Below are 24,823 nucleotides of genomic sequence, written 5' to 3'. Positions count from 1 at the left end.
ATTCCCAAGTGTTGTTTTTTTCCCAGTGTACCTTAAGAGTCTGTCTACTGTTTTGTTATTGTGCGAAGGCGTATATGTTAGTTGTTATTGTTTTTATAGTCACTAAGTCATGTCCAACGGTTTGCAACCTCGTGGACTGTGGACCACCAAGCTCTCCTGTCCGTGGTATTTTTCAGGCAAGAATACTGGCATGGGTTGCCATTTTCTTCTCCGTTACTTGTTAATATGTATTTATTAACATCTGAATTAGATCCACTGACTTAGAATTGTGAATATATGAATATGAGCTCAGTTCTTTAGCATAAAGTAAAAATTAATATTAAAAACTTTAGTATAAAGTCAAAATCAGACCACTTTTCAAATTGCCAAGTGCATTTAAAAATTTGACTTTAGAGTTGAAAAGCAGTGAACTTAAATGTCAGAATGTATTTACTTGTCAGTGCCCTTTAGCCAAAGACCACCACAAATAGACCTATAGTTTAATAAAGTTGGCTCTTCTGAATGGAAGAACATGGGGCCTCTCAACTAGAGGATGTTAGAACTTACTATAGGATTTAGGCTTGTATTAGCACTTTTTAGAGTGGGTTTAAAGAAGGTTTTACTCTGAAATGCATGTTGTTAGAAAGTGGGAGTAGTTCTATGATTGTGCTGAGTGCTAAGTCGCTTCAGTCATGTCTGACTCTTTGCAACCCTATGGACTGTAGCCTGCCAGGCTTCTCTGTCCATGGGTTTCTCCTGGCAAGAATGCTGGAGTGGGTTGCCATTTCCTTTTCCAGGGGATCTTTCCCACCCAGGGATTGAACCGGCGTCTCTTAAGTCTCCTGCATTGGCAGGCAGGTTCTTTACCACTAATGCTATGTTAATTCTTACTTAGGAGACAAGAAAGAGATTGAAGCTAAAGTTTTGTGATTGATAAAGAAGGAGCAGTCAGTCTTGTCAGGCAGGATAAAAAGATATTTGATCATTCTTGTGGTTTGGGCAATGCTTTTGTTTCTGTCAGTATGCAGGTATGATTATGGAGTGGTCTTGTTTTTATCTTCACCCATCACAATAACACTACCCTGATAGCTCAGTTGGTAAAGAATCTGCCTGCAATGCAGGAGACCCCAGTTCCATTCCTGGGTTGGGAAGATCCCCTGGAGCAGGGATAGGCTACTCACTCCAGTATTCTTGGCCTTCCCTTGTGGCTCAGCTGGTAAAGAATCCTCCTGCAATGTGGGAGACCTGGGTCTGATCCCTGGATTGGAAAGATCCCCTGGAGAAGGGAAAAGCTACTCACTCCAGTATTCTGGCCTGGAGAATTCCATGGACTATATAGTCCATGGGGTCGCAGAGAGTCAGACACGACTGAGCGACTTTCACTTTATTTCATCACAATAACAGTAGCCTTGCTCATTGTTGGCATTAATAGGAGAACACCACAGCCTACCTGTGAGGTGCCAGATACCTCTTACAACACCAGGGCCTAGATGTTGTACCAGGCCAGCTCCTAACTGTCCAGGGCTACTTTTCTCTTTCCTAAACTTCTTTTTGGAGTTTAATATTCCTTCTTAATACTTAAAATATTTAAATTGTACATTTGATAGTAATTAATATATGTATGTTTAAATGATATTTAAGGTTTAAGATCTCTATAGAGGAGTAGATTCTGTATTTCTTGTATTTTTCTTGCCTTCAAAAGTTATTAGCTCTATAATCTTCATAATAGCATAAAATTAAAGTCTAAAATACTACATTTTGTCAGTATGCTTACCTTTTTGAAGGATAAATGCTTTTGTCTTGCGTTAAAACTTATACCCAGTACTAAGAGTTTAAAAGAATTTTATTTTACAGCAAACATCAAATCAGACGCAAACAGATTCATTGTCTCCATCTCCTAATCCTGTGTCACCTGTGCCTTTGAATAACCCAACGAGTGCCCCAAGATATGGAACAGTGATCCCTAATCGCATCTTTGTAGGAGGAATTGACTTTAAGGTACCTAATAATGTATGCAATATAGTGAATTATTTTTTGTATTAGAAGTATTTTGTTATATTTCTCAGAAATGGTTTATTTGTACAACTATAAAAATAATAATGTATTTAATATTTTCGTAATGATTAGTAGGGTTCAGATTGTCTTATTATAGTAGAGTACATATAATTGTCTTAATTTCACATACAAGGAAATTGAGGCTCATTGATGTATCTATAGTCACCTAAACACTTAAAGACAAAGTGAAAACTAGAATCCTAGTTTTCTGACTGATAGCCCCACATTCTTTATTTAACCATATCACACTAATTATAATTTTTTTACATAGTAATCCAATAGCCCAAACAATGAGTGATTAAAATTTTCAAAAGTTGACTCAATTAAGGAAAAAGGAAACAAAAACAACAGTTTTATGAAGTCCTGTTTATCACAACTTTTATTTTCAATTCCTAAGCAACTTCTTAGACTTTTATTTTGCAAATTGCTTCTGTCACCGAATTTACAATTTGATTACCAAAAAAGGCCTGTGTCCTAGTCAGAATAAAGCATCTTATGTTTAAATAATCAGCCATTTCACTCTTTCAGAGAGGCATAGTTTTGTGAGATGTTTTGCAGCACCCCCATGTGGGAGGCAGTTGTAAACACCTACGAGAAAGGCAGGCATAGATAATTTAAGTGGAACGTTCTTTCTTCCAAGGGAATATATAGAAGGATTTCCAGGCTTCCATATTACATATTGGAAATTTCAGGGAGAGTTGTCTTAAAAAAAAATCCTTGTGCAATTAGGGTATAGTATTTATCACTCACTGTTTTCCCACAATCATTGTCTCACAATTTGGATGGAATTGCTTCTTTCCTGCTCAAGATGAATGTCACAAAGTGTTTATCAAAATTATGAGTCTTAAGCAAATATGTGATTGGTTCACTAATGATAAATTAAGGAAAATAATTTCTTATGAAATGCTTGCTTTTAAAAATATTTCCTGTTTCTATGGAAAATATTAATAACTGACCATAAATATTCAAGTTAAATATTCTTATTCAGAATTTATATTAACTTAGCATATTTTTAAATAAATCATCAGTAAATATAACAGTTTGTATGGCTAGGTTAAGTGTAGGGTTTTTTTCCTTTTTTGACGTATAGTTGGTTTACAATGTTGTTTTACTTTCTACTCTATAGCACAGTGATCCAGCTATAGGTATGCATATATCCCCTCTTTAAGATTTCTTTCCCATTTAGGTCACCACAGCACTGAGTAGAGTTCCCTGTGCTATATGGTGGGTTCTCATTAGTTTAGTGTCTGTTTTTACTGAAGCCTGTCAGCTACAATATAAACTTTGCAGGCCATTACAATACAGTCTTAGCTTTAAGTTAATTGGTAAGGTTCTCCCTATTATAGTTACACCTTACCCAAAACCATAGATAATTTCCAACAAGGAAGTAGTTTAACACAGTAGCAAGCAGTCTCAAACTTCATAAAATTCTTCTTTTTAGACCCCTAGTGTCCATCCCTTTTAATATTTGATTATCTTGACTTTTGGTCTCCTTTTTAACAGAGATGGAGATGCAAAATTGAGCTAGTGATTCTGTCAGAGAATGGTTTAATTAATTTGTTTTCAAGTCTCTAGTAGGAATCTTTGATGTTGATTCCATTTTGTGTTTATTGAAATGAGACTGTTATACCTAGATTAACTCAGTATTTGCCATCATCCAATTTAGCAAGCTTTAGGTTACCAACTAAAAATTTATTTTTTTACTAATGCTAAGAGTTGGACGTGACTGAGCGACTTCACTTTCACTTTTCACTTTTATTCATTGGAGAAGGAAATGGCAACCCACTCCACTGTTCTTGCCTGGAGAATCCCAGGGACGGGGAGCCTGGTGGGCTGCCGTCTATGGGGTCGCACAGAGTCAGACACAGCTGAAGCGACTTAGAAGCAGCAGCAGCAGCAGTGAGGTACCTGTGGAACTCAAGAGGTATTGCTCTACCATTAGGCATGTCTTTTCCTAGATATATACGTAAAGAAAAATTTTTTCTATGAATATTTAAAGTTTTTCTTGTGGGCAAACACAGTTGAACCAGAAAATGAAATTGCAGTGAATTTAGAGTGAATGCTGTAGGGAAAGGTGATGTGGGTCTATTATGAGATTATTTTAATTGCCAGATATGCCAAACCATCTTTGTAGACATCTTATACATGATAGTCTAGTTATGACTCAATTTTTTTGTGTATCATCATAATGTCTGTATGTATATTGAGTACAGATAAAACGTCTAAAAACTTTAAGTTTTGTAGCCTCTCTGTTGTTAGCACAAATTGAGTTCAGGTACTTTTGTAAATATATTTCCTTTCTAAGACCTTAACTTTCCTGATGACTGTGCTGATTAAAATCAAGTGATTGTTTGACAGAAAAGAGCAAAATTCTGTAAAGCAATTATCCTTCAATTAAAAATAAATTTTAAAATAAAAATAGAGTGACTGGTGGAGGCCAGCATAACCTAGTTCCACTGCCATGACTGGAGGACTCTCTGAATCACAAGAACCAATAATAATATGCCCTTAGTGTAGTTATAGGCATGCCTAGTACAATTTTATCAAAAAATAGCTAACTAGAGAACAACTTTATTTGTAGTTTTAGAAAACTCAGCTTAAAATATTTTATTGCTATGTAATAATTTAACAACATAGTATTAACAACTCTGCATAAAGAAAAGTATTAATATTGATTTTAATAACCTAATGATTTCATGCACAGTTATTATGATGACAGGCATCCTTATATCCATATTGTTATTTGTGTTGCCTTTTCTGTCTCCAAAACAAGCAGAAGTTATTTCATCTTTGATCAGTTAAAATGTTTTTTGTGTTTTTTCTTTTTATACCATTAGACAAATGAAAATGATTTAAGAAAATTTTTTTCCCAGTATGGGTCTGTAAAAGAAGTGAAGATTGTAAATGACAGAGCTGGCGTTTCCAAAGGGTTAGTATCACTATAGGTAGTACACAGAATTAGCGATTGTTTTTATTGGATTGCTACGTTTTGTATTCTACCTTTGGTTCCTTTTTTTTTCTTTTAAAGAAAGAAGTTGTAGTGGGTTTGGCTGTTTCATTGTTTTTTTTGGTGGGGGGCCATTGGTTGTGTTTTGGATTTTTTTGGCTTCAACTGGTTCTTCATTTTTTTCCTGGACTTTCTCTAGTTGCAGCAAGCAGGGCCTCTAGGGTGCACAGGCTTCAGTAGTTGTGGTGCATGGGCTTAGTTGCTTGACTGCATGTGGAATCTTCCCAGACCAGGGATGGAACCAGTGTCCCCTGAATTGGCAGGCATATTCTTTACCACCAGACCACCAGGGAAGTCCTGATTCCATGTTTAAAAAGAGAGTTTCATGGCTTCTGTCTCCTACCTTTTGATCTTCATGTGTGGGGGAGTGGGGCCGTGGGTATTTAGAGGAAAGGGGACGCTATAATATTCCTTAATTTGTTGTAAAGTTACTCTTGCAAAGGCTGAGGGACCATTCATTGTAAGCACTTAATGTTGGATAGCTGATGTCCAGTAACCAAGGAAACAGAAGCTAAAGGAATCTGATACTTTTGGAATTGTATACCTGCTTTAGACTAGCGAGAACTTAATTTGGAAAAGGCTGACACAAAGAATGTCTGTAGGTTGTGCCTCAGAGACCTAACCAGGGGACTAATCTAAGAAATATAATCTTAGCGAGAATGATTTTGAATTGCCAAATCAAGGAGAATGAAAATTAAAGAATAAAGCACTAGGATTTGGCTAGTAATGTCTGGTGACATTAGAGCTGTTTTAGTGAATTGATATATACAAAAGCCAAATATCAGAGAAGAAAAAGGTAGTTTACATAGTGTATTTACTTGAGAAGTTGGATTGCAAAGTTAAAGAAATCGATGAATGATTATTTTCTTGAAAAAGAGGCAATATATACATATTCATAGGCATAAAAGAAGGGACCAATAAGATGGATAAAATATTAGTGGGAAACTACATGTAAATATGACAGGTGGACACTTCGAAAGAGATGAGATCCTGCAGATGATTAACAGATATAAACAAATCCTCCATATAAACAAGAGACTTCTGAGTCTGACAAAAAATAATATAATGAAGTGAAATTATACCACTTTTATTTGGCTTAATGGAATTTGTAATATCCATTTTTAAATCACACATAGCAGTGTAGACTGTATTTTATGCCTTTTCCACTGGGTGGTATATGTGTTCTACTAAAAAAAAGTGTAAAAATACTTCTTTAGCCCTTGTTTAATACTTGAGCAAATAAAGAATTCCTTTGTTGAAAAAGGAAATTCATATACAATACAGTATAAATTGAAGAAAATAGTAAATGTTTATTAATTACATGATACATAATTACTTATTAGTAATTATGAATTGTCACTTCCCTGGTGGTTTAGACAGTAAAGAATCTGCTTGCAATTCAGAAGACCTGGGTTTGATCCCTAAATTGAATCAATCCCCTGGAGAAGGGAACAGCTACACACTCCAGTAATCTTGCCTGGAGAATTCCATGGACAAAAGAGCCTGGTAGGCTACAGTCCATGGGGTCGCAAAGAGTCGGACACGACTGAGGAACTTAACATACATACACAATTTGAGGAAAATAAAGTTGAGCATTACTCAAGAGAGTTTCCTAACGTTATCCAAATAGAGATTAAATTTGGGAGGGGATATACTTTTTATTTCTTTCATCCCTTTTTATCTACCTATTTTGTCTTTTTTGGACAAGGCATATATTGTGTAATTCAGCTGTTAAAGAATCTACGTGCAAGGCAGGAGACCCCGGTTCAATTTCTGGGTGAGGAAGATATCCTGGAGAAGGGATAGATTACCCACTTCAGTATTCTTGGGCTTACCTGGTGGCTCAGCTGGTAAAGAATACACCTGCAGTATGGGAGACCTGGGTTTGATTTCTGGATTGGGAAGATCCCCTGGAGAAGGGAATGGCTACCCACTCCGATATTCTGGCCCAGAGAATTCCATGGACTGTAAAGTCTGTGGATGTCACAAAGAGTCGGACACAGCTGAGCAACTTTCACTTCGCTTATACTGTGTATTTGTATCTTGATCATATGATTTATATTCTGAAGATAACAATATATATGAAAAGCAGATATAAAACCTGGGTTGTATCGTATTTTTAATTTATTTTGTTTGGGAAATATACTAATAGTTACATTCTCAGTTTATATATGCTAATAATAGTAAATAATATGTGTACTCATTTACCAAGATAAAATATTTTATCATATTCAATTTTTAATTTTTTAAAGATTCTTTTTCTACTTTGATTTCTGTTTAAAGCAAACTTACGTCATTTTAAAAGGAAGTTACTGCTCTGGGCTGAAATCTATTGCACCCTAATTTGTAAACCAGAACACAAATCTCTCATGTTTTCCTGCCTTGCATACAGCTCTGGTTTGATACTTTTTTAAGATCCCTGGGTTGTTATTTTTTTTTTTTTAGGCCTCTTCCTCTAAGAGGATAACTGTGTTAGCTGTGAACAATTCTCCTCTAAGTTTTGCATACTGGTATACCATAGAAAAATGTTCACTCCTACTGTGGCCCATTCTAAAAATATATATATTTAATCTTAGTATAATATCAATGTCATGTTCTAATATAATAATTAATGGGTTTATTTAGGTATGGCTTCGTCACTTTTGAAACACAAGAAGATGCACAAAAAATTTTACAAGAGGTAAGATATTTTGGTGTATTTAACTTCATTTTTGGAACTTTTTACTTTGGTATATTTAACTTCATTTTTGGAACTTCTTTCTTTGAAATTAATCCTTTAATGCAGTGGTCCCCAACCTTTTTGGCACCAGAGACTAGTTTGGTGGCAACAGTTGTTCCACAGACCTGGGGTGTATGGTTTTGGGATGATTGAAGTATGTTACATTTATTGTGCCCTTCATTATTATTACATCAGCTCCACCTCAGATCATCAGGCATTAGATCCCAGAAGTTGGGGACCCCTGCTTTAAGGTATTTAATGCTAGGGTTCCAGTACAGTAATTGATTGCTAAAAAAAATTTATTTTCTTCGTATCTTGAGATCAACATTGGTCTCCAAAAAAATAATTAAAAATTAAAGATCTACAGAAATTTATCTACAGAAAAACAAATGCCAAATAATTGCATGTTTGCTGTGAACTTATAATTTTTCACTTTATTTTCTTAAACTGAGAGTTTAGGGATGTGTCTTTTCTGATGTGTTAATAGCACTTTGAATTCCTAAACAACACTATGAATGTAGATTCCTAAAATGAGATTATCTGAGATTATTTCCCTCCTATGAAAAACTTATAAACTAAGGACATTCATAGAAAAAATATCTGAAGCCTGCAGTTCAGTATATAATAACTCTTAAATTTGGCATGTGTAGCGTTTAATTTTTTAGGAAAAAATTTTATTTTAATTATATTTTATTAAGTCATATGCAGTCAGTTCTCATTATTTGTAGTGATGGTGTTCTATAAAATCATCATAAACACTGAATTAGCAAATATTGAAGTGTGCTGCACCTAGAAAATACAGGGTTAGTTTCTCACAAACCTGTTTACAATATTTTCATCAACCAATCAATATATAACTTTGTTTTATGTGTGCTTCTGTTGAAAGATTACATGTAACATTTTTGATTTATTAACATTGAACTCATGATCAACAGCACTATAACCCATGCATGAATTAACCCAGCTAACACATATTTTCTCTGCTAAAACACATGACAGTCTTTTTGCACTTGGGAACACTAGCCAGCACTTCAACACTACACTTGAGAGCCATCTTAAGTAGCAAAAATACTAACATAAGGCACAAAAATGTGAAAAACACAACAATAAATAGAACATGAAAAGGACATTTGTTCACAGTATAAAAGCTGAAAAAAGAAAACAAAATGTCTCCCTGTTTAACCTCAGCTGGGACCACATGTGTAACACAACTCAAATTGCCAAATGAGGAATTAGGGTCAGAACATTAGAACCAGGATTCACACCCAAATCTATTTGAATCCAAAGGCTTTGCGCTTTCCACTATGCCTTGCTGTTTTCAAAGTGCGATAATTAAGTAATGTACTTTTTCTTATTTTAGGCTGAAAAACTTAATTACAAGGATAAGAAACTGAACATTGGCCCGGCAATAAGAAAGCAACAAGTAGGGATCCCTCGTATGTATTGAGAACTAATATATTTTTCAATATTTTTGCATGGTTCTTTTTTGAAATACAAGACTATTAATAGAACTTCATTAAAGTATCAGGTTTCTTTGATTTAATAAAGTTATTTTAGCGAAGTTGGTAGTCAAATGAATAGTTCTTACCACAAATTAAATAGATTAACTTGTGGGATGGAGGAGGCCAGGGAAAATGTATATAAATAATAATGTTTAACTATATTCTAAATAGTTAAATCTTTAAAGGAAAAATTGTATGGTTAAAATACAGTTTAAAATTATAAAAGAAATTAGAAGTAATTACTATTTTAAAGTTTTTCTGATAGAGTAATTTAAAATTAGAATTAAATTACTGAAAGTAAAAATGTAAAATATCAGAAACTCTGGTTGTATGGTATATACTGTAACCCAACCATATGTATCATAATTATCAGTAGAAACAACCCCTAAAGCTTTAGGAATTGGCTAAGTGCCTTCCTCAAATTTCCAGAATACTTTCAACACTTACTCTTTTTTCTCACTCTTCCCATTTATTAAATTAGGCATCTTTTTGGTTACCTTTTAACCTATAGTATTAAAATCTCTAACAGAATCTTTGGCTAGAAGGAGAAACTTTGCATAAAATTTTTAACTAGTGTCCTCGTGTCTACTTGGATGTTCAAAACATTATGTAGTTACTATACATCTGTTAACAAATTAATAGATTGTACTCATTTGGACTGTTCTGCTTTTGACTTAGAAGTTAACAGAGATCAAGTTTAATTTTGACCTAGTATTTGTTAATTTAGAAGATAACTGACATGTCCTTAGTAAGTTGATACTCCAAAATGAAATGCACTAAGTATGGCAAAATGCTAAATATTTTCAGACTACTGCTGTTAGTTGTTAAGAGTTAAGCTGTAAGCTATAGCATGTAATAACAATTCTTAATCCATTATCACCATCAGTAAAAACAACTGGGAGTGTTCATAAAAGCCTGTTGTTTTTAGCAACCCATAGGTTGCTAAAAACAGAACATAAATCAGTACTATCCTGAATGCTTTCAAACAGACAAATAGTTACTTAAGAACTTTTTAGCATAAAAGTCAACGTTATGGGTTTTCATTTATTTCATTTAATCTTTACAGCAACCTGTGAGGTATTGTTAGTTTTATTTTGTAAATAGAAAATACAGCTTATAAAGGCAAAGTCATTGTTTTAGAAACTAGGCATGTACAAGGGATTATTACCTTTTTTTTCAAATCTGTCACCTATTTTCCATCTCCGTTACCAACATTCTAGTCCCAGCTACCCCCTCTGCTTGCCTTAATTACTTGAAAAGCCTCCTAACTGATCTTTCTGAATCCAGTTTTGCTGTCAGTACTTTACCACCCATCATACACAAGGCAGCCAGAGTGATCTTTCAAACATGCACATCTTATCGTGTTAATCTCTGCTTATTTTGAGCTACTCTTTTCCATGCTTTAATCATTTAGCCATCCTTCATTCCAGAACGTAACCATATTTCTGATGCACTGTTTTCTTCACCTACAGTGATCTTTGCCATCCCATTCATTCTTTAAAACTCAGCCCAAATATCAATTTCCTCACAAATACTAGACATATACAATATATAGTGTTCAGCATTGTACCCTGTACTGCTGCTGCTGCTGCTAAGTCGCTTCAGTCGTGTCCAACTCTGTGAGACCCCATAGATGGGCAGCCCGCTAGGCTCCTCCATCCCTGGGATTCTCCAGGCAAGAACACTGGAGTGGGTTGCCATTTCCTTTTCCAATGCATGAAAGTGAAAAGTGAAAGTGAAGTCGTTCAGTCATGTCCGACTCTTCACCAACCCCATGGACTGTAGCCTACCAGCCTCCTCCGTCTATGGGATTTTCCAGGCAAGAGTACTGGAGTGGGTTGCCATTTCCTTCTCCGGTACCCTATACTACCCAATATAATAACCTGTATTACTTATACTGCCTTTTGTATTTATCAAAACTATAATTAATTGTGTAATTAGCTAATGACTGTCTTCCTTACCAGACCCTAACCTCTATGAAGATAGAGACCATGGCGTGCTCAATTTTTTTCTTTTTTCTTTTTGGCTGTATCCCTAAGGCCTAGTCCAATATGTTGTAATAATAATCACTCAAAATTTCTTTATTTAACACCTGTGAAACCTTAAAGGTGATCTTTGGAGGGAATTCCATGGACCTTCTGAATTGCATGCAGAATTTTGTTTGAATACATATATATTTTTGTGAAAAGGGTCTTTGGCTTTCATCAGATTCAAAAAGAATAAGAACCACTAAAATATGCTGTAATAATACCAGATGAAATGTTGTGAAAATATAAAAGCCGAGTAGTAGTGCTACTTAGAGTAGAAGGCTAGTGCTGCTGTCAGTGTGGTTTGCAGCCACCAATAGTTAACTTGGGCTCTACCAAAATACAGTTTCTCAGGCCTCATCCCAGGTCTCTTGAATCAAACATCTCTTGAAATGGGGACCTGGAGTTTGTATTTTAACAAGCTGTCTAGCTTGTTATAATGAATTTTAAATTTTGAGACATACTAGTATAGTGGAAGGAGGATTGCCACCTCAGTAATTTATGTAACCTATTAGTCAAGGACTTAAATCTGACTTGGCATATAAAATTTTTAAAGTCTTCTCCTGACAAAAAGGACTTTTTTTATTTTGTGGGGAGGAGTATATATAACGTGACCTGGGAAAAGAAATGAGGACCCAAAATTAGCAACACGAAAGTCTGTGGTCATGTTTGCAACAACAGCAATTGTAGCAAAGGGAGACTAGAGAGTAGAAGACAGTCATAGCATAAGTGAGTGCTCGCTGATAGTAGATCCTAAGAATTTTTAAGGTAGAACAAGTATTTTGTCCAGTTTCACTGCCTTTATCTTCTTTGGGCTTTTACAAATAGATGGTCTCACTGAGATCTTAGGGACTTTGCTACAGTGTCAGTAGTCTTCAGGTAACTCTAAATTATATGTAGTTTATATTTGTAAAAATAAGTACTTTGCTGATAATCTCAATTGTAAAGTTCTCTATTTCATACTACTTTAAAACCAGAATTGATTAATTTTTGTTATTCCTTATTAAACTTGTTTCTTTTTATTTACCATAAGCTACAAAAGCTCTAAGGGTAGTAAGTTCGAAAATAAATGCTTCAGAGATACTTTAACATATGGGATGTTTAAAGAATTTTTAATACTCAGTTTTTACTATAGCTATATTTGTATAAAGATAAACATTTTTCAGTGTTCAAAAATTACATTTTTAAATGTTAAACTGAAGATTTCAATTATTACTATTTCCTTTTTGTTTCAGGTTCCAGTATAATGCCAGCAGCTGGAACAATGTATCTAACAACTTCAACTGGATATCCTTACACTTATCATAATGGTGTTGCTTATTTTCATACTCCAGAGGTAACTTCTGTCCCACCACCTTGGCCTGTAAGTAATTTCATTTTAAAAGGGTTTCCATCTGTTGCTATTAAATTTTTATTTCTGAAATATTTCAGCCACAGACAAATATAAATAATAAAGTGACAGCCATGTAACTACCACTCATTTTCTTTTCATCAGTCTCTATTTAAGGATGTTTTTCTGTACTCTGTTCTTTGGTTGGCAAGATTTTGTTGTTGTTCAGTCATTTAGTCATGTCTGACTCTTTGCGACCCCATGAACTGCAGCAGGTCCCTGTCTTTCACTGTCTCCCAGAGTTTGCTCAAACTCATGTCCATTGAATCTGTAGTGGTATTCAGCCATATCATTTTCTGTTGCCCCATTCTCTTCCTGCCCTCAATTTTTCCCAGCACCAGGGTCTTTTCCAGTAAGTCGGCTCTTCCCATCAGGTGGTCAGAGGATTGGAGTTTCAGCATCAGTCCTTCCAATGAATATTCAAGGTTGATTTCCTTTAGGATAGACTGGTTTGATCTCCTTCTTGTCCAAGGGTCTTGTCAAGAGTCTTCTCCAGCACCGCAATTCAAAAGTATCAATTCTTCAGTGCTCAGGCTTCTTTATACTCCAGCTCGCACATCCTTACACGACTACTGGAAAAACCATAGCTTTGACAAACAGACCTTAGTTGGCAAAGTGATGTCTCTGTGTTTTAATATGCTGTCTAAGTTGGTCATAGCCTTGCTGTCTAGATTTGTCATAGCCTTCCTTCCAAGGAGCAAGTGCCTTTAAATTTCATGACTGCAATCACCATTCACAGTGATTTTGGAGCCCAAGAAAGTAAAGTGTGTCAGTGCTTCCACTTTTTCCCCCTTCTGTTAGCCATGACGTTATGGAACTGGATGCCATGATCTTAGTTTTTTGAAGGTTGAGTTTTAAACCAGCTTTTTCACTCTCTTCTTTCACCCTCATCAAGAGGTTCTTTAGTTCCTCTTTGCTTTCTGCCATTAGAGTGGTATCATCTGCATATATGAGGATGTTGCTATTTCTTCCAGCAGTCCTGATTCCAACTTGTGATTCATCCAGCATGGTATACTCTACATATAAGTTAAATAAGCTGGGTGACAATATACAGCCTTGATGTACTCCTTTCCCAATTTTGAACCAGTCCATATTTCCATGTCGGGTTTTAACTGTTGTTTCTTGACCCCCATACAGGTTTCTTAGGAGATGGGTAAGGTGGTCTGGTATTCTCATCTCTTTAAGAATTTTCCACAGTTTATTGTGGAAACAAACAAACATCCACAGAAGTACATGTTTTTCTGAAATTCCCTTCCTTTCTCCATGATCCAGCAAATGTTGGCAATTTGACCTCTGTTTCCCCTGCCTTTTCTAAACCCAGCTTGTACATCTGGAAATTCTCGGTTCACAGTGTTGAGGCCTAACTTGAAAGATTTTGAACATATCCTTACTAACATGTGAAATGAGTATAATTGTATGGTTGTTTGAACATTCTTTGGCACTGCCCTTCTTTGGGATTGGAATGAAAACAGATATTTTCCAAGCCTGTGGCCACTGCTGAGTTTTCCAAATTTGCTGGCATATTCAGTGTAGCACTTTAACACCATCATCTTTTAGGATTTGAAATAGCTCAACTGGAATTCCATCACCTCCACTAGCTTTGTTTGCAGTGATACTTCCTAAGGCCCACTTGATTTCGCACTCCAGGATGTCTGGCTCTAGGTGAGTGACCACAGCATTATGGTTACCCTGGTCATGAAGACCTTTTTCATATAGTTTTTCTGTGTATTCTTGCTATCTCTTCTTAATCCTTCTGCTTGTATTAGGTCCTCATCACTTCTGTCCTTTATCATGCCCATACTTGCATGAAATGTTCCTTTGATATCTCCAGATTTCTTGAAGAGATCTCTAGTCTTTCCCATTCTGTTGTTTCTCTCTACTTCTTTGCATTGTTCATTGAAGAAGGCCTTTTCATCTCTCCTTGTTATTCTCTGGAAATCTGCATTCACTGGAGTATATCTTTAACTTTCTCCTTTGCCTTTCTCTTTTTTATTTTCTCAGCTATTTGTAAGGCCTCTTCAGACAATCATTTTGCCCTCTTGCATTTCTGTTTCTTTGGGATGGTTGTGGTCACCAGATGATAAATATGCTTTCTAGCTTTGTCATAGCTTTTCTTCCAAGGATCAGGCATTTTTTAAATTAATGGCTGAAGTCATCATCCACAGTGATGTTGTAGCCCAAGAAAATCAAGTCTGGCCCAGTTTCCATTGTTTCTCATCTATTTGCCTTGAAGTAATGAGACCAGATGCCATGATCTTAGTTTTTTGAATGTTGAGTTTTAAGGCAGGATTTCAGTCTCCTCTTCCACTTTCATCAAGAGGCTCTTTAGTTCCTCTTTGCTTTCTGCAATAAGAGTGATGTCATCTGCATATCTGAGGTTATTGATATTTCCCCTAGCAATCTTGATTCCAGCTTGTACATCATGCAGCCCAGCATTTTGCATTATGTACTGCATATGTTAGATAAGAAGGCTGACAATATACAGCCTTGATGTACTCCTTTCCCAATTTGGAACCAGTCTGTTCCATGTCCAGTTCTAACTGTTGCTTCTTGTCCTGCATATAGGTTTCTCAGGAGACAAGTAAGGTGGTCTGCTATTCCCATCTCTTTAACTATTTTCCACAGTTATGATCCACACAGTCAAAGGCTTTAGCATAGTCAGTGAAGCGGAAGTAGATGTTTTTCTGGAATTCTCGCTTTTTTTATGTTTCAGTGGATATTGGCAGTTTGGTCTCTGATTCCTCTGCATTTTCTAAATCCAGTTTGTACATCTGGAAGTTCTCAGTTCACATCCTGTTGAAGCCTAGCTTGAAGGATTTTGACCATTACCTTGCTAGCTTGTGAAAAGAGTACAGTTGTGCGGTAGTTTGAGCATTCTTTGGCATTGCCCTTCTTTGGGATTGGAATGAGAACTGACCTTTTCCAGTCCTTTGGCCGCTGCTGAGTTTTCCAAATTTGCTGGCATATTCAGTGCAACACTTTAACACCATCATCTTTTAGGATTTGAAGTGCCTCAGCTGGAATTCGATAACCTCCACTAGCTTTGCTTGTAGTGATACTTCCTAAGGCCCACTTGATTTCACACTCCAGGATCTCTGGCTTTAGGTGAGTGATCACACCATCGTGGTTATCTGGGTCATTAAGATCTTTTTTGTATAGTTCTTCTGTGTTTTCTTGCCAACTTTTCTTAATCTCCTCTGTTTCTGTTAGGCCCATACCATTTCTGTCCTTTATTTTTGCATAAAATTTTCCCTTGGTATCTCTGATTTTCTTGAAGAAATCTCTAGTCTTTCCTGTTCTGTTATTTTCTTCTATTTCTTTGCATTGTTCACTTAGGAAGGCTTTCTTATCTTTGCCTGCTGTTCTTTGGAACTCTCCATTAAGATGAATATATCTTTCCTTTTCTCCTTCACTTTTCTTTTTTCTCAGCTATTTGTAAGGTCTCCTCAGACAACCATTTTGCCTTTTTGTATTTCTTTTTCTTGGGGCTCATTAGGGTGGTGTCATCTGCATGTGCTGTGCTGTGTTTAGTCTCTCAGCCATGTCCAACTCTTTGTGACACTATGGACTGTAGCCTGCCAAGCTCCTCTGTCCATGGGTATTCTCCAAGCAAGAATACTGAATTGGTTTGCCAAGCCCTTCTCCAGGGAATCTTCCCAACCCAGGAATCGAACCCAGGTCTGCCACATTTTCAGGTGGATTCTTTACCAACTGAGCCACCAGTGAAGCCTATGAATACTGGAGTAGGTAGCCTGTCACTTCTCCAGGGGATCTTCCTGACCCAAGAATCAAACCGGAGTCTCCAGCATTGCAGTCTGATTCCTTAGCAGCTGGTTATCTGCATGTCTGAGGTTATTGGTATTTCTCCCGGCAGTCTTGATTCCAGCTTGTGATTCATCCAGCCCAGCATTTAACATGATGTACTCTGCATATAAGTTAAATAAGCAGGGTGACAATATGGAGCCTTGAAGTAGGCCTTTCCCAATTTTGAACTAGTCTGGTGTTCATATCTGATTCTAGCTGTTGCTTCTTGACCAGCATACAGGTTTCTCAGGAGACAGGTAGTGGGGAAAATAAAATATAACAAATTCAAATAAAGTCTCCTTGCCTTGATTATCTTGTCCTCTTTTCCTCCTCAAAGGTTAACCAGAGTATCTTTCCTATCTATTTTATATGTTTATACTACAAATGTAGGTATCCTTAAGAAATAGATATATCATGTTGCTTTAGGCAGCTTTTAAATGCTATATAAATAATCTAGTTTTTCTATTCAGTATTATGTTTTTTAGATTAAACCATGTTGATCCTAGTACATCTAGTTCATCTACTTAAATTTTTTATAGTACTCCATTGTATGAGTGTATATTCTGTATTGATGGACATTTTAAGTTTTTTCTACAATCAAGACTACACTGAGGGAACTGTACTCAATATATTATACTAACCTGTAAAGGAAGTGAATCTGAAAAAAATGCATGTATGTGTGCATGCACATGTGTGTGTAACTAAATCAGTTTGCTATGCACCTGAAATTAACACAGCATTGTAAATCAACTATACATCAACAACAAAAAATTTAATAAGATGAAATATTTTCTGTATTTTCCCAACATATTTGGAGAAACATGGCCTTATCTAGGGAATATTAGCCATGGATATTAAAAAATAAAACATTAAATGTGAAAGAAAAGAAAAAAATGAAATATTTTCAATGCAATTTTTAAATTGCATATACTAATAAACTGCTCGTGATTTTTTTAAATTTAGCCTTTAAGGTCCTATTTTTATTCCAATCAATTTGAAAGACTTTAATATGGAATCAAAACTTTTATTATTTTATATATAAATTTTACATGGTATCTTCATCTTTTTCACCCTTTGTAAGTTTAAAAGTTTTATAACTAAATGAATTGATTTTTTAGTTTTACTTCATCACTTACAGTGTTGCCCCTCTAGGGATCTGAAAACTACTCAGATTTACTTTCTACTAGTTATTCCATGATTTTATTTTGCTTTATATTTAACTCTGTAATCCATTTGGAGCTTTCTTGGAGTATGCTTAGTGGTCATATTCCACAAATTCAGAGAATCACATGTGGAGTTTTTTTTTTTTTCTGAACAGAAATAGTACCTGGAAATCTATATTTAGCAGATCTGAGATTGACATATACATAAATGAATAAAGTTCTATAAATATAATGAATATATTCTTCATGATTATAATATATGGAGGGCTTCCCAGGTGGCACAGTGGTAAAAAATCCACCTGCCAATGCAGAAGATGTGAATTTGACCCCTAGGTTGGGAAGATCCCATGGAATAGTAAATGTCAACCCACTCCAGTACTCTTGACTGGAAAATTCCATGGACTTAGGAGACTGCTGGGCTCCAGTCCATTGAGTCACAATGAGTTAAAGTGAGCGTATATACACACACATACAGTGTTGAACATACAATAAATACAATTATTATTTATTATAATGCATTACCCTATTTTTAAAAGTTATAGTAAATAAATAATAGAGTATAAAGTTTTTTTTAAAGGACTGTATTAACCATCTAGGTTTTGTATATATTGTGTGAGAGTTTGTTTAGGACAGTAGTCTTCAAAGTTTTTTGCTTATATATCCTCTAAAGGTTTTTTGAAAAATTAGAAATATTCTCATTTAAGCTGAAATCTGAAATTTACCAAATTTTAAATAGTTTAGACATACTGTATTGGGTTGGTGCAAAAGTAATTGTGGTCTTGCATTGTTGAACTTTGCTGTTTGATATTGGAATACATTTTTAAATAAATGTGGTTATGTTATACATCATTTTAATGCACATTTCTTGCTTTGTGTGTTTTTGCTAATGACTTAACTACTTGCTGTTTATTTTAGGCCAGGGAAATGATGTTAGAAAACAGGCAACTTTGAGGAGTTTTCTTATTTGAGTTCAAAATAGGTCTTAAAGCAGTAGAGACAACTTGCAACATCAACAACACATTTGTCCCAGGAACTACTAATGAACATACAGTGCAGTGCTGTTTCAAGAAGTTTTGCAGAGGAGACGAGAGCCTTGAAGATGAGGAGTGTAGTGGCCGGCCATTGGAAGTTGACAGTGACCAACTGAGAGCCAAAATCGAAGCTGATCATCTTAAACTACACAAGAAGTTGCCGAAGAACTCAGTGTCAACCATTCTATGGCCACTTGGCATTTGATGCAAACTAAAATGGTGAAAAAAATTGGGTGCCTCGTGAGCTGACCAAAAAAATTTTTTTAATTGTATTTAAGTGTCATCCTCTCTTATTCTACACAACAACAGTGAACCATTTCTTTATCAGACTGTGACCTGCAACGAAAAGTGGATTTTATATGACAACCAGTGACGACCAGCTCAGTGGCTGGACTAAGAAGAAGCTCCAGAGCACTTCCCAAAGCCAAATTTCTAATGAAAAAAGGTCATGGTTGCTGTTTGGTGGTCTGCTGCTCATCTGATCCAGTACAGCTTTTGAATCCTGGTAAAACCATTACATCTGACAAGTATGCTCAACAAATCAATGAGATGCACCAAAAACTGCAACGCCTGTAGTCAACAGAATGCGCCCAGTTCTCCGTGACGTCACCTGACCACATGTTGCACAGCTAATGCTTCGAAAATTGATCGAATTGGGCTACAAAGTTTTGCCACATCCACCATATTCACCTTACCTCTCCCCAATGGACTACCACTTCTTCAAGCATGTCAACAATTTATTGTAGAAAAAACACTTCCACAACCAGCAGGAGGCAGAAAATGCTTTCCAGGAGTTTGTCAATTCCTGAAGCACGGATTTTTATGCTACAAGAGTAAACGAACTTATTTCTTGTTAGCAAAAATGTGTTGATTGTAGTGGTTCCTCTTTTGATTAATAAAGCTGTTTTGAGCCTAGCTATAATGATTTAAAATTCACAGTCTGAAACCACAGTTACTTTTCTACCAACCTAATATATTGTACAATAGATTTGCTTTAGAAATTATTTGTATGAAACTTTGTAGCTATAGATTTCATTTAAGATTGGAAAATGTCTTACGTGTAGTGATGGATGTTGACTTGACTCATTGTGATTATCATTTTATTCTTAATACATATGTATAATCATTATGTTATACATGTGAAATGTCATGTAAATTATCTTGCAGTTAAAAAAAATGGAAAACGCCTACTGTGTAATTCAGTAATTAGCAGCAAATCTAATTAACCAGATTAGTCAATCAAATAAAACTTTAATTTCTATTAGAAAATTCTGACTTTATTTTTAAGTTCAAATGAGTGTTCAAATGAGTGAATTAATATGTATCTCTGTGACCATCATGTAATTTATTTTGTTCCCTGTATTTGAAATAAGGTACTACTACTACTAGTAAGTCGCTTCAGTTGTGTCCGACTCTCTGTGACCCCATAGACGGCAGCCCACAAGGCTCCCCCGTCCTTGGGATTCTCTAGGCAAGAACACTGGAGTGGGTTGCCATTACCTTCTCCAATGCATGAAAGTGAAAAGTTAAAGTGAAGACGCTCAGTCGTGTCCGACCCTTAGCGACCCCATGGACTGCAGACCACCAGGCTCCAACATCTATGGGATTTTCCAGGCAAGCGTCCTAGAGTGGGGTGCCATTGCCTTCTCCATTATCTCCCCCTTAATATTTCTTATACAAGCTCTTTTTGCTTTGCTCTTCTCTATTTCTCAAAAGTATTGTTTTTCTTAAATTATCTATTTGTTCGATGCTCTGTTACTGTTTACATTCCAAAACAGAGCATTATAGCAAGATCCAGAATGAGTTGAGAGTGTGCCTTTCATAGTCCAGGGGAAAAGTAATTGTGAAAGGGGAGTTTTGAAAAGAATTCATTGTACACAGATATATTTGCAGACAAATGAAATCAGGAAGAAGGACATATGAAATATCTGAAAATTAATAGTCTTAAACGTATTCATGCTCATGTACGACTGGAAGATTTTTCCTTCCTTGGTCTAGGCCATGACATATGTATATAAGTGGAACTTTACATTTATAGACTTCACATGTATAACTAAATGTTCCCTAATATCTTTCTAAAATGTACCAGTTTAGAGGTTATGTAACAGTTTATGAGAGCTTCAATTTCTCCATAATCTGCCAGTTTGTTGATTTACTAGATTCTTGCAATATTACTGACAAAAATAATTTTTGCCAGTATTATTATGAAATGGTATCTTGTTTTACTTTTCATTTGCCTAGTTAGTGGTAATATTAAATATATTTTTATATATTTATTTGCCATTTCAGTTTCTTCAGTTGGATTCCTCTTTATGTCTTTTACCCATTTTTTTCTGTTGGGATTGTCTTCTCCTTGAGTTCATCATATGAATTCTATGGGTTGTAAATATCTTTTAGTTTGTGCCTTGTCCATTAACTTTATGATGTTTTTTGTCATATACAGTTTTTTTGTTTTAATGTTAGTAGATGTATTAATGTTTTATGGCTTTGGCTTTTAGTGTCTGTTTTTAATACTGTGTTGCTGCTTTTCATATCTAGATCTTTAAAGTTTATATGTTGACTAATCCATCCTCTTCCACTTTTTTGAAATGAATCCTCTGTAAAATGCCAAGTTGCTGTGTGTGTGGGTCTTTCTGTGCTCTCTATTATGTTCTATTGGTATACTTGCTTGCCGTGCCCAATTTTTTTTTTTCAATTCCTGTTGCTTTATAAGAGTTCTTAAAATCTGATGGGGCAGTAATCGCACTCTCTGCTTCAGGAGTCCCTCATCTATCTTTAAGTCTTTGCTTTTTATACATTTCATAATTCAGCCTGTTCAGCTCTGTGAAGAGACTTTATTTTTATTAGAATTGTGTTAAATATATAGATTTACATGGGACATTTAGGCATGATACTGAATTTTCCCATTCATAAACAGTATTTAGGGTTTCCATCCATCAATAAAATTTTTCTTTCTCTGTAAAAAAAAGTTTGGCATATCTTTTGCTTGATTTATTCTTAAGTACTCCGTAGTTTTTGTTGCTTTTATTATGGTGTATTTTTTTTTAATCACACTGCCTAATAGATTGTGACTGGTGTGTAATAATGCTTTGGATTTTTAAGTGTTAATATTTTATCATTAACCCTGCCAAACTCTCATATAGGCAGTCATTTAGAATTCAGTATACTTCTTCAATACTTCAGTATTCTTTCTTTCTCATTTTTCCTCATCAAGTTATTGCACTGGCAGTGTCTCTGCTATATTAATATGTTTTAACACCATAATCTTGTTCTTAAAAAAGGAAGAGAGTTCAATAATTAATCATTAAGGTTTATATGAGTATCTTCCAAAACCTACGTAGATATAGATACGTTAAAATACTCTAAACTTTAACCAAGGTTTCTCCATCTTAGCACTGTTGACATTTGGGGTCAGATGATTGTTTCTTTTTCCCAGAAACTATCCTGTACATTGCATGATTTTTAGTGGATTCCTAGCCTCCCTGCTGCTGCCGCTAAGTCGCTTCAGTCATATCCGACTCTGTGCGACCCCATAGACGGCTACTCACCAGGCTTCCACGTCCTTGGGATTCTCTAGGCAAGAACACTGGAGTGGGTTGCCATTTCCTTCTCCAATGCAGGAAAGTAAAAATTGAAAGTGAAGTTGCTCAGTCGTGACCCTGTAGACTGCAGCCCACCAGGCTCCTCCGTCTATGGGATTTTCCAAGCAAGAGTACTGAAGTGGGGTGCCATTGCCTTCTCTTCTAGCCTGCCTACATTTATGAAAACCAAAATACTACCAAATGTTTCCTAAGGGTGCAGTGTCCCACCTGGTTGAGAATTACTGACCTAAATCAATTAAGGATATTATTTTTTTACTCTGTTTACTAACTTTTTATCCTGAAAGGGTATTGAATTTTAACAGTGTAGTTTCTGTATCTGCTGAGAATATCATTTTTTCTCCTTTAATGTGTTAATATAATAAGTTACATTATTATTTTCAAATGTTAATCTGTAGTACAATTTTATTAGTACACAATTGTCTGAAAATTATGCAAAACCATGATACTTTTCTTCAGTTTGGGTGGACTGGTGAACAGTAAAACAAAACAGTGCAAATTAGATCCCATGTTACAAATTGAATTATTTTTTTTTACTTTTCAATATTGTATTGGTTTTGCCATGCATTGATACAAATTGAATTTTAATTGCTGTCTTTAAAGCCTATTTTACCTATTTTGTAATACAACTTGCCTGTTTTATAATGATCTGGCTTTAAATAATCTATTTTGAGGTTTATTCTGTTACTTTGAATAATCAAGTGTTATATGTACTTCTGTCAAACAAATCACTTGTAAATTTATTAGATGACTAGCTTATTTAAAATAGAGTTTAACATCCTTCAATAAATAATGCATTTGCTTCAATTAAATATATAACAGAGGAATAGGATGTTGATTATTTGTAAGTAGTGGGAAATTAGTGGCAAATCAGATATGGTTATTCATTCAGTTCTAAATGCTGTGTAAACATCTACTGCTTGTCTCCGCAATGGAAATAGGCTATGTCACCTTAACTCCAGCTGCTAGTTTTCGTCTAATATTCTCTTCAGTTCAGTCGTTCAGTCGTGTCCGACTCTTTGCAACCCTATGGACTGCAGCATGCCAGGCTTCTCTATCACCAACTCCTGGCGCTTGCTCAAACTCATGTCCATCGAGTCGGTGATGCCATCTAACAGCCTCATTCTCTGTCGTCCCCTTCTCCTCCTGCCTTCAATCTTTCCCAGCATCAGGGAAAGAATATTTCCCAGCATCAGGGAAATATTCTCTTAGAAACTGTATTTATTCATAAAAGCAACTTTTCTGGTGGTGGTTTTAACATTACTGTGGAAATGAAACCACATGGAAGTAGAAATATTGTGGTAATTTTAATAAACTTGAAGTGGAATTGCAATAATATCAATAAAAGGTGGGAAAATTATATTTCCAGTCATAAACTGTAAGTTGACTGGGTTTGGGTAACAGTGTAAGATAAACTTTGTCATAAACAATTTTAAATAATTTTGCCTAAAATAATTTTTGCTACTTTTCTTTGCTCTTAACAGTCACGTTCTATATCTAGTTCCCCTGTGATGGTAGCTCAGCCTGTTTATCAACAACCTGCATATCACTACCAGGTAAACAGTAAATTACAATGCAAATCTTTGATAGTTTCAGTTCTTTTTAGAATAGCTTTCATTTTAATCTTTCTCATGCAAACAAATACTCTCGTAATTTAAAAGAGGTAGTAAATTAAGCCTTGATAGCAGTGGTATTTTCTTTTTTTTAAATGAGGGATCTAAATGTCCTATAAGAAGATAGATCGTTTACTTATGTTGTTGTCATGTCTGACCCTTTGCCACCCCATGGACTGCAGCATGCCAGGCTTCCCTGTCCTTCACTGTCTCCTGGAGTTTGCTCAAATTCATGTCCATTGAGTTGGTGATGCTATCTAGCCATCTTGTCCTCTGCAGCCCTCTCCTTCTTTTGCCTTTAATCTTACCCAGCATCAGGGTCTTTTCCAGTTAGTTGGCTCTTTGCATCAGGTGGCCAAAGTATTGGAACTTCAGCATCAGTCCTTCCAATAAAGGACTTATTTTTATCAACTGTAATGAGGTCGGTTTTGCTCCCCTGGCTAACATAGAAATAATTTCCAAGGTATTATGAAAATACTGGACCACAGGCTGATTTTTTTTAATGTTACTGTTATGTCAGTTTCTAGTTGTTACATTTAATGAACATAACATAATAAAATAAATATTGTGATTTATGACAGCCTCTTTTAGTTAATCAACATTCTTCTTTTTATTAATTCTTATGGGAGGTTGAGGGTAAGTAAACTCTAATGCCAGACCATTTTGGTGTTTTGTAAATAAAATGTAATTGGAAAACAGCCATATTTGTTTACATAATTGTGGCTGCTTTTGTGCTGCAGTAGAAGAGTTGAGTGGTTGCAACAGAGATATATGGCCTGCAAGCTTAAAATATTTACCCATTAACCCTTTACAGAAAATGGTTGCCTACTTCTGGAGAAGGAAATGGCAACCCACTCTAGTACTCTTGCCTGGAAAATTCCATGGTCTAAGGAACCTGGTAGACTGCAGTCCATGGGGTTGCAAACAGTCATAC

General features: G+C 35.5%; 1 protein-coding gene across 1 annotated transcript in view; it reads left to right on the top strand.

The window, feature by feature from the left end:
- The window catches only part of BOLL (boule homolog, RNA binding protein), a 47,415-nt gene that overhangs the window by 2,409 nt on the left and 20,183 nt on the right, over positions 1–24,823 (top strand). The window contains exons 2-7 of the mRNA XM_068968764.1: positions 1,834–1,977; positions 4,872–4,963; positions 7,667–7,721; positions 9,121–9,196; positions 12,525–12,652; positions 23,761–23,832. Of these exons, the coding sequence (XP_068824865.1) occupies positions 1,834–1,977; positions 4,872–4,963; positions 7,667–7,721; positions 9,121–9,196; positions 12,525–12,652; positions 23,761–23,832 (567 nt within the window). The remainder of the gene's footprint in view (positions 1–1,833; positions 1,978–4,871; positions 4,964–7,666; positions 7,722–9,120; positions 9,197–12,524; positions 12,653–23,760; positions 23,833–24,823) is intronic.

This window comes from Capricornis sumatraensis, chromosome 3 (genome assembly GCF_032405125.1).
Source record: "Capricornis sumatraensis isolate serow.1 chromosome 3, serow.2, whole genome shotgun sequence".
NCBI classification, from domain to species: Eukaryota; Metazoa; Chordata; class Mammalia; order Artiodactyla; family Bovidae; genus Capricornis; species Capricornis sumatraensis.
The sequence above is the reverse complement of the archived record's forward strand: the minus strand, read 5'-3'. Positions and strand labels throughout refer to the sequence as shown.